Raw genomic sequence first — 10,853 nt, 5'->3', positions numbered from 1 at the left:
TGCTAAAAATTAGAAGTACAATTTCACAGTGTAAAGAATACCAAAAAAAAAAAAGGCTTATCAACATGTGATAATTCAACTATTTCTGAAAGTACTTTTACTATTGCATTTGGTGCAGTCAGTCAACATAAAATTTCCTCATGTGAAGGCTTGGAAAGGTATTTATTTATGTGTGCTTTTCGTATGAGACATAATTGTGAAGTATTAATGCCTGCTAAGTTAAATGAAAGCTAACAAAATTAAATTTGAAATTGGTTTATGTCTAGAAATGATTTATTTAAGCATCTTCTGCACAATGCCCATATGTTAGTCATTGAATTGTTTGCGGTGTTGTGTGACATTTATTCATGGATGGTGTGGCAAGAATTTAAAAGAAAACAATGAATGCATCCTTTAAATATAGCTTTTAAAGCTCTGATATGTTAATTTTTAGTTTATGATGAAATTAATAAATTACAAATCAAGTTTATTAAATGATAATTTATTTTAAAGGGATTTAGGTTCAATTAAATGAAAAGTAATTTCTTCCATTTCTAAACTAATGGTTAATTTTTAAAATCTAATTTAATTTTAATCTAAATTTTAATATAAATTTAATATTGATAAATTATTTTTAATAATTAAAAATAATGTATTATAATATTATAATATTTATATTTTAACTTTTTAAATACATTCTTTACATCATTTAATAATTAAAATATTTATTTATTTTTAAAGAGCAAAAAGTTATTTTAATAGTGAAGGTTACTTCAATGTTGATTTTGAAATATAAACATAAAAATAAAAAAAGAATAAAACTTGTTTTGACTGTTGGTGGTAAACACACACACACACACACACACAAAGATATATATGACACTCTTTGACATAGTCAATTAAGTCTATATTCAACAATTAGATTCTATATTTTTGACACTCTTTGAAATAAAGTCTATACTCAACATTATTGAATTCATTTCTATAAAGATCCTTAATCAAAATATCAAACTGTATAAAATTTTAAAATAATCAAACCTTTCACCAAAATGAACCTTTGGAATATAACTCAATAGTGTTAATGTATTAATAATTAGGGTTTAAAAGTTAGGTTCGATGTTTAAGTTGTAGTAGCTATTTTATAATAGTTATTAAACTGTTATATGACTACCTTATTTATTTAATGGATCTTGATGAATAGAGATAACAAAAGTTTTGATTGTTTTCAATATCAAATTTTTGGAAGTAATAGTGGTATCAGATTAGGCTATTGGTGACTGTGTGGAAATCAAAGGTACAACATTTGTAGGGATAATATAGACCCATTACCAGCCCCATCTATTTGCTTCAAAATTTCTAAAGGTTTTTTTATGCAATGATTTTGATTTTCCTACTATGCTAGAGTTGAAATATGTAATAAGTATGACTCTTGCTGACCGATATTAAATTGATTCACCATTTGGAAAACAATGGTATTTTGGTGTTTATAAAAGAATATTGTTTTCACCCACTATTTTATAATAGTTATTAAACTGTCATATGACTGCCTTATTTATGTAATGGATCTTGATGAATAGAGATAAAAAAAGTTTTGATTGTTTTCAATATCAAATTTTTGGGAGTAATAGTGGTATCAGAGTAGGCTATTGGTGACTGTGTGGAAATCAAGGGTACAACATTTGTAGGCATAATGTAGACCCATTACCAGCCCCATCTATTTGCTTCAAAATTTCTAAAAGTTTTTTTATGCAATGATTTTTATTTTCCTACTATGCTAGAGTTGAAATATGTAATAAGTATGAGTCTTGCTGACCAATATTAAATTGATTCACCATTTGGAAAACAATGGTATTTTGGTGTTTATAAAAGAATTTTTTTTTCACTCACTGTATTAATCTTCATATTGATTTGATGGAACAATAATGCAATTTTTGAAAAGATGGTATTAGTCTTGGATAGTCATATGTTGACATCCAATTTATAAATTTTTCCTATTTCAAAGAGAGATTTCCACATTATTCTAGTCATGGCTTGATAAATATTATTTTTGGTATTAATTTAATTTTTTCAAGTCGGATTATGTTTCATGTTTATTGTTTGGTGGAGTTTTCGAAGAAATTGAGATTAAAGACAAATTAAGATTTTGTTTATTTGTCAAGTAACCAATCCAAGATTCAGCATGGATTGCACATAAAGACTCATTTCTTTACATATTATTGATTTTATTATCTTGGACTAAGTGTATCAATTCTTTTAGGGTTGACTAATTCAAATTTATGTTTTCACAATTTAGTTCTGGGTTTCTATTGTTGGTAGTTCAGTAGTGTCCCAAGTTGTTGGGCATTGATCTATTCAAGACAAATGATAGGGTATCACACCATATTGAATATGCAAAAAAATTTGAGTTGGTGAAAGAAAATAGAAGACAACTCACAATACTTTAACTTCCATAGTTCACTATGTTTGCATTAGGGCATTCACATGAAGAAGTGTGAGCATGCATTGTCGAGTGTCTGTAAATGAAATAAAAATAGCAATCTGGGGGCCCCGAGAATCAGTCAAGTGCTTAAGATATTGAAAGAAATATTGAATGTTTATTTTTCATACTAGGTAGTGTTGGTACACATTATTTCACCTTCATACAATCAATTATTTATCAATGTTAAATTTATATTAAAATTTAGATTAAAATTAAATTAGATTTTAAAAATTAACCATTACTTTAGAAATGGAAGAAATTACTTTTCATTTAATTGAACCTAAATCCCTTTAAAATAAATTATCATTTAATAAACTTAATTTGTAATTGATTAATTTAATCATAAACTAAAAATTAACATATCAGAGCTTTAAAAGCTATATTTAAAGGATGCATTCGTTGTTTTCTTTTAAATGCTTGCCATACAATCCAAGAATAAATGTCACACAACACCACAAACAATTCAATGACTAGCATATGAGCACTGTGCAGAAGATGCTTAAATAAATCATTGCCAAACATAAACTAATTTTAAATTTAATTTCGTTAGCTTTCATTCAACTTAGCAGGCATTAATACATCACAATTTTGTCTCATAGGAAAAGAACACATAAATAAATACCTTTGCAAGGCTTCACACAGATAAATTTTAAGTTGACTGACTGCACCAAATGCAATAGTAAAAATATTTTCAGAAATACTTGAATTATCATGTGTTGATAATCCTATTTTTTTTTTTTGTATTCTTTACAGTGTGAAATTTTACTTATGGTTTTTAGCATTGGACTACGGCTCATGTTTGGGTACGATATATGGTCTGACACTGTCAGTGGAGGGGCAGGGTGTAGCAGGAATATTCATGGCATTCGAGGAACTCGGCGATCTAGGCAGTCGATTCTGGCAATAGCTACCTAGCTAGTTATTTCGACTAGCTGGGTATGACGTCGTTTCTCCTCCGACTGCTTCCTTCAGCCCCTCCCCATGCACAGACCCCATGGCAAACTGTCTCGTACCGTCAGTCATGCACGGACCCCGCGATAGTACAATCTGACTGAAATTTTTTTATGATAAATTTAACAAGTTAAAAATATCAAATTGATTTGTGCTCTTTTAACATGTTATTTTTATTACTTGTGATTAAATTTGTATTATAATATCTTAGATATAAATAAATTTAAGGATTGTTTATGATCAACCAACAAGATATTTAGTTTAAATATTTATGTACGTACGTCTATGTTTTGAGTAATAAATTTTTAAAAATATTAAATTGTATGTTAAATGAACATCATATATTAATTTTTAATAACTTGTTGAAATTTTTTTATTTTAAGACCTTATTTCATTTATTTTTATTATTTTTATTTAAAATGAAAAGATAATTATATATTGCTGATACTTTTGTAAAAAATAGTTTGCATCTATTTATTTTATTTTTAAAATTATCTGATTTAGAAATTAATATAAAGATATAAGCAAAGTTATCATATTTATAATCTATTATCAAATTTAAACTTATAAGTTATTAAAACATTAAATGAAATATAATGATAAATTTCATAAAATAATATAATTACTATGTAAAATGAAATGAGAAAGTTTATTGTATATTGTTGTATATTAGTACGTTTGTAAAAAGTACCACCTAGTGGCTAGTATTTATCGTCATGTTTAAATTTAGTATTTTTTTAATATGATTTAAAACTTTTTTAAAAAACTATACAATACATTAAAAGAACATATTAGAAATATCAAATTGATTTGTGTTCTTTTAATATGTTCTTTTTATTACTTAAATAAATTTATAATTTTTTATTGTTGGTAATCTTTTTTTTTTAAATTCGTTATTTAATTTTATATTTTTTAATATTATTTTAACTGTACAATATTATTACATTTCATCTATAATTTTGAATTTTAAAATTTAAAATTCTCCAAATAAGATTAAGATTAAACATAATATAATATCCACTTAAGATAAGACATTTTATTGATTATTTGATTTTATTTATTTTTTATTATATTTATATCATTTTAATGAAATGCATCATTATAATTTTTAGTATTTGGCCAAAGGCTACATACTGTAAATCATTTCCACCAATTACAATTTAGTATTTTTATTCTCTTATTTTTAAAAATATTCTTACAAAGTCTACATGCTAATTTTTTAAGTTAGATAATTTTTTAAATGATTTATTTTGACATTGATTGGATAATACATTTAATACACAAATTTTTTTGAAACAATGCAATATTTTAGGATCCACTAGGTGCATTTATAGAGAAAATATGTAAAACTACATTATAATTATTTATTAATATTATTAATGAATGCTTACGAAAAGTAATTTATAGTAAACTATAATGTATTAAAGTTTTTGTCTTTTAATTCTTTTACTTATTACAAGAGTTGTTTTACTTGTAATTTATAAATATTAACTTTCCTTGTAAAATTTAATTCTTTTTATATACATCATTGAAACATAAATAGATATCAAATTGATATTTCTAACTTGTTAAATTTATCATTAAAAAAATTCAATCAAATCATAAAATACAATACATTTTCGTCAGATTGTACTGCCGTAGGGCCCGTGCATGACTGATGGTATAGGACAGTCTGCCACGGGGTCCGTGTATGGGGAGGGGCGGAAGGAAGTAGACGGAGGAGAAACGGCGTCATACCCAGCCAGTGGAAATAATTGGCTTGGTAGCCATTGCCGTCGATTCTACTGCCTGGATAGCCATTGCCCATTTTCAATGGGCGTGTCGATCTTCGGGACAAAGAATACTATATATTTTTTAACTTCATCGATTACAACATTTCAATTGAAGAGTACATATTCAACTTGAAGATTATTAGATTTGAATAATTTTTATATCTATCACATGGGCGTCTCATTATTAGATTTAAAACATTTTCAATGGGCGTGTCGATCCTCGGGACAAAGAATACTATATATTTTTTAACTTCATCGATTAAAACATTTCAATTGAAGAGTACATATTCAACTTGAAGATTTATTAGATTTGGATAATTTTTATATCTATCACATGGGCGTCTCATTTCCACTCTACAGAAGAATAGTCACTGACATATTCAATTAATAGAATAATCAAATTATGATTTCTATATATTTATTATAAACTTTGTTGAAATGGCTACATAAGAGTCTTTTGTTGCTTCTATAAGAATAGAATCCGAGGCAATTTATATAGCACCTAAATACTTTTCTTGAAACTTGTGGGCTTTTATCTCTCGTCTAGTCAAAGAAAGTTCACCATCAGTTTAGTCTAAATTACTGCTATCTCCTACAAGATATTATTCTAGTTGGAGTAACTAATGGCAACTGAGCGTGAACAGCCTAACGGAAGGATTGGAGCTGCATTAAGCTTAAAAGTTGCAATAAATAGAGGAGATTCAGGTCATTGTGCTTCTCTCTGGTTATTCATTTGTTATAAAATATTTTACTGTAATTTATTGGACATTCCTCTAATGTTAACGGATGTCTAACATACAGGTCAGCTTCGGCGTATTTTAGATTCATCAGATCCAGAAGAGCTACTCAATGTTAAGGACCAACATGGCAATACAGCGCTACATATGGCGGTTTGGAGAAACTATGTACATATAATTCAGCAGTTAATAAACTTTCAGCCGGAACTTTGTTGTTGTACTAATGAGCACAAAGAAACTCCAATTTGTATAGCAGCGAAACTGGGGCATCTCGAAGCAGTAAAAGAGTTGATAAAGAGCAGTCTAGACGCTGTTAAGAAACCAAATGGCTGTGGAATGAATGTATTACACTTAGCTGCCCAAGTTAGTCAAGTGCGAATTGTTGATTACTTGAATAAAATTAAGACAGTAGATTTGTCAGCGTTGGTGAATCAAGGACTTGAGACGCCTCCATATATAAGTGAGGGAGCTGAGGAACCTCATATCCCACTCAACCATCCTTCTTCAAAGATAGAGCTCTTCGAATCTGGAGACACACCTTTGCATATTGCAGTAAGGACCAAAAACTTCCATGTAAGATTTTATTTTATTTTATTTTTTTAACCTTCTTCCAGTTTCCTTCATTGTTCAAATGATAAGTAATAGATTGTGATATTGCTATCAGGATTTAACTATGTAGTTTTAGAGTTAATCTCACACATGAATCCATCTCTCATAAGAATAAATGGAACACTTATGCTACTCATTGAATCCAGGTGATTCTCACATAGGTGAAGCACCCGGACTTCCCCAGACATCACCCATTCCAGTACTACTCCAACTTGAGAGCTGTTAACTATGAAGTTTCTTCTGTGGCTAAATCCACTTTGCTTGCAACCTCATTTGCTGCTATTTAAGTATTAGATGTTTTCTACAATAATTTGAGTCGTAATATTGTTATGTAAAATTGAATGATATAGTTTTTTGAGTCAAACTTATTGAAGCTTGATGAGTAGTAGTTCACATGAATTCCTTATGAGAATGAATAGAACACTTAGAACTCATTGCATCTAAATGATGCAAGAACTTCGCACGATGTCATCCATCACAATATTACTTGAACTTCGTAACTACAGTGTTTTCTACATGATTGAACCTGCTTTACTTGTAATCCCATTTTCAAACCTCTTCAACAAGTGTTCTAGTACGTGATTGATTATTCAAATTTGTATCAAATTTTCTTTTATGCTATAAGTTTTTACTCAAACTTCGTAACTACAATGTTTTCTACATGATTGAAACTGCTTTGCTTGTAATCCCATTTTCAAACCTCTTCAACAAGTGTTTTAGTACGTGATTGATTATTCAAATTTGTATCAAAATTTGTTTTATGCCATAAGTTTTTATCTATGCATATTGTAGATGGTGGTTTCGTTGCTAAATATAACGGGTATAGACAAAGAGACATTGAATGCGGTAGGCTTAACAGCCCTGGACATTGCAAGAGAAAACACAGAGTACTACGAAAGCTACAGAATAATTGCACTGCTAGTTAATAATCCTCCCAAGATGAGGCCTTTCCTCTACAGTGCTCCAAAGGTGAGTGCCCTAAAATATGAGAATGCCATCAACATGGTAGATAAAACTTATGATGGCAGGCGCAACACAGAATTAGTGGTGGCAGTGCTGTTAGCCACAATGTCATTTACAGCGATCTTCACTTTTCCTGGCGGTTTCAAGACGAATGTGGAGAATGGGGAGACAAATAAAATGTTGGGCATGCCAATTCTGGTTGGAATCGATTCCTTCAAGCTGTTTCTCATTTTCGATTGCCTGGCATTTTTTGTGTCGCTGTTTGTGGTGCTGATGTGGCAGATGAGCACACCTCTTACCACTGGAGATAAGGTATTGTTTTTAATTATCACCAACTTGCTGGTTTGCGCATCCTTTGCCTTCACAGCGTACGGTTTCATGGCTGCTGTCTACACCATGGTTGTGCATAAGCATCAAAAGCTTGTTTGGGTGCTGTTTTTGGCATGCATCGTCTTCTGCTTCATTGGTAATGTTTTTTCCTTCTACTTGGCTGCAATGTTTTCTGTAAAGCTCGCCAGATTCAACTTTCTACGCGGTGTACACCCCTTTCTTCGTGATCGTGCATTGGAGTGTGTTTGGCTCAGATTGGAGAGTAATGGGGCTTTGGACTACTTGCGGTGGTGCAAAACCAGATACATTAATTGGCTTTATGGGTACAGTCTCAAAAAGGATGGGACAACCTTTTCTGTAGAGGAGAGTCAGTCAACAGGGCTCGTACCAGAGGGGATTCAATGTACCAGTTGTTTATCAACAAGTTCTCGTCAGAACTATCAGACCTTGTCAGAAGTATGAGATCTAATTATCTCGATGATGCTTATGTATTGGTCGATCTATTAACACCATAGGCCATCTATTGTTATCAGATGAGTTTTATTTGTACTATGATTCAATTATGTAGTTCTGTAGATGAAGTTATAGATCTATATTTTATGAGTTGTTGTTTTTTAAGTGAAATGGTTCCTATCAGACGATGTTCAGAGGTGAAACTTTGAAATTTCTGAAAGATTAGCGGTCATGGTCACTATTCCAACTCATGTATTAAAAAAAAACTAAAAATTTATTTTATAAAATTTTTCTTAGAACAGAAATGAAAATACAGCATATTATGATGGTGTAGATCCTTATCAAAGGAGAAAAAATAATAGAATAATATAATAAACTAATTCAATAGATACTAAGTTTAACAAACAAAATAAAAAGCGAAAGTGTTGTTAGGTAATATCAAAAGTATTCATGTTTTACAGATTTGATTTATTTTACCATGCTATCAATATAGAGTTAATCATATGAGTAATTTACTCATATTTTTGAAATATGTGATCTTCAATGAATTTAGGGGGATGAGAGAAATTTATAGTTTTATTAAAATAAGAAATTTGTGAAATGCAAATTATTGTCTATTCTACAATATATTAGTTTATATGAAGTTGTTGGAGTGAACATGTATGAACTAACCTTAAAACATGTATGAATTAATTAATTTATCAAATTTCCACAATCCATGAGGTTAGTGCTCTCTCATCCTGATGATGGATCACTGAGTATGATCCGAAATGTTGATGTTAATAATCTCACACACAATCTCACCGAAAAGCATAAATAAAATGTATAAACTAACCTCAACTTTGATAAGAGAGATTTCTTTAGTAGTTCATAAGATTTAACATTTCTTTCATTTTGGCAAGGATAAGTGATTTTATTTAACCATCTAAAACTATTTTGGGAGCTCTTTAGTTGTATTATAGTTGGAGTTCTCAAATTGTAGAATACTACTATTAAAAAGTTCTCCTATTTGTATATTTATTTCACATCTCAAGTACCTTTTTGATGGTAACTAAAAGAAATAAATAAATGTATGATCTATATTTTTTTTTTCAAAAAACATTCGAATATAAAGAAATCAAGACTTGTACATGATGGACTTCAATATTGTATTATTAGAACTTTTATTCAATTGTTTCTCTAAGAGCTTATGTGAGTGATTTGAAAGGTTGCACAATGGAGTTCTTTCATGAATGAAATTATCAAATAGACAAAATAGAAAAATAAAAAGTCATAGAAAAATGGAAATATAATTGAGTGGTGCATCTATATATCAAATTTTGGTTAAAATAAAGAGGTCATTGCAGTAAAGGCATACTTGTCCATATTCATGAATTTCAACACAAAATTCAAATCTTTGTCCTAAAACTATAAATTAAGCTCCCACCAAATTTTAACTAATTCTAGGGGGGCAATGGAACCACACGATTCCTTGCATTGGATTTTTCTATTCAAATTTAGATTGTGCTTCTTTCTTTGAGCCCTAAGTATATTTATGTCTTTCGTCTTTGTTAGGACTCGTAGCGAAAATTCTAAAATAAATAATGTGTATGTGTGTGTGCACATGTGTCTATATAGGTTTTTTTATTTATCGACCCTATATTTTGATTTTCTTCACCTTATCCACAAATATATAATATTAAAAATTAGAATAATATGAATACTCTTGAATCTTCTTACACATATTGCTACCAAATTAAGTACATAAAACATAAACTAGACTTCTACTCAAATATGTTAGAGAGAAATCATAAATAATATATTGTAAATAGATTTTATGGTCCAATATCAAAAATGACATTAATGCATAGATAGAATTATATTATCAAATTATTTATAATGATAAATAATATTTTAAATTTACTCAACTTGGATTTGATAATCCAAGCATATAAAGCTCAAGCATAAGGCTCAAGAACTTGAGTGACAAAATGGTGATGTCCCTATGAAAGCCTACTGAAGCTCAATCCAAGGGTTTTTCAAATGTATATCATAGTTTTTTTGTATGCCAGATGTTTTTTTAGTTGTCGAATTTGTCATGTTAAGAAGAAGCTTGCATTATTACCACACTTTAAATTTTGAAATAAACTGTTGAAGAATGTAAGGAGATTATCCATGCAACAGTATGGGTGAACTATAATAATATTGGCTAAAATAATTGAAAACTAATTTTTTAGATTATTTGGACTTTAAAGCAACTAGGACTAATCACATATTAATTGGCATTTCTTTAAAATTTGACTAGATGTTAATGTTTTGTTGTCATTATTAAAGAAATACATTTAGGACCCTAGTTAGAAATATAGGTAACTACATTTCTAACTCTAATACAGTTGACCAGATCTTAATGTTTTGTTGTCTTTATTAAAGAAATACATTTAGGACCCCTATTTTGGTGTCTAGATTGTGCAATAGTATGGATGAACTCTAATAATATTAGCTAGAATAATTGAAAAATAATTTTGTGGATTACTTGAACTTTAAATTAAGTAGGACTAATTGTATATTATCTACCATTTCTTTAAAATTTGACTAGATCTT

General features: G+C 29.2%; 1 protein-coding gene across 2 annotated transcripts; it reads left to right on the top strand.

Moving 5' to 3' along the window:
* The first annotated feature begins 5,631 nt into the window (after positions 1-5,631).
* LOC149560942 (uncharacterized) lies at positions 5,632-8,423 on the top strand. 2 transcript variants are annotated; one of them, XM_089824900.1, is made up of 3 exons: positions 5,632-5,886; positions 5,983-6,470; positions 7,320-8,423. In XM_089824900.1, exons 1-3 carry the CDS (start codon positions 5,805-5,807, stop codon positions 8,280-8,282), a joined length of 1,533 nt encoding a protein of 510 aa, XP_089681026.1. In that variant the 5' UTR covers positions 5,632-5,804; the 3' UTR covers positions 8,283-8,423. The 2 variants fall into 2 exon arrangements, with proteins under 2 accessions (XP_089681026.1, XP_089681025.1); XM_089824899.1 differs by having other exon boundaries at positions 5,633-5,886; positions 5,983-6,491.
* The last annotated feature ends 2,430 nt before the right edge of the window (positions 8,424-10,853 follow it).

This window comes from Cupressus sempervirens, chromosome 4 (assembly GCF_028749045.1).
Source record: "Cupressus sempervirens isolate cs-2001-9-10 chromosome 4, ASM2874904v1, whole genome shotgun sequence".
Lineage (NCBI taxonomy): Eukaryota > Viridiplantae > Streptophyta > Pinopsida > Cupressales > Cupressaceae > Cupressus > Cupressus sempervirens.
The sequence above is the reverse complement of the archived record's forward strand: the minus strand, read 5'-3'. Positions and strand labels throughout refer to the sequence as shown.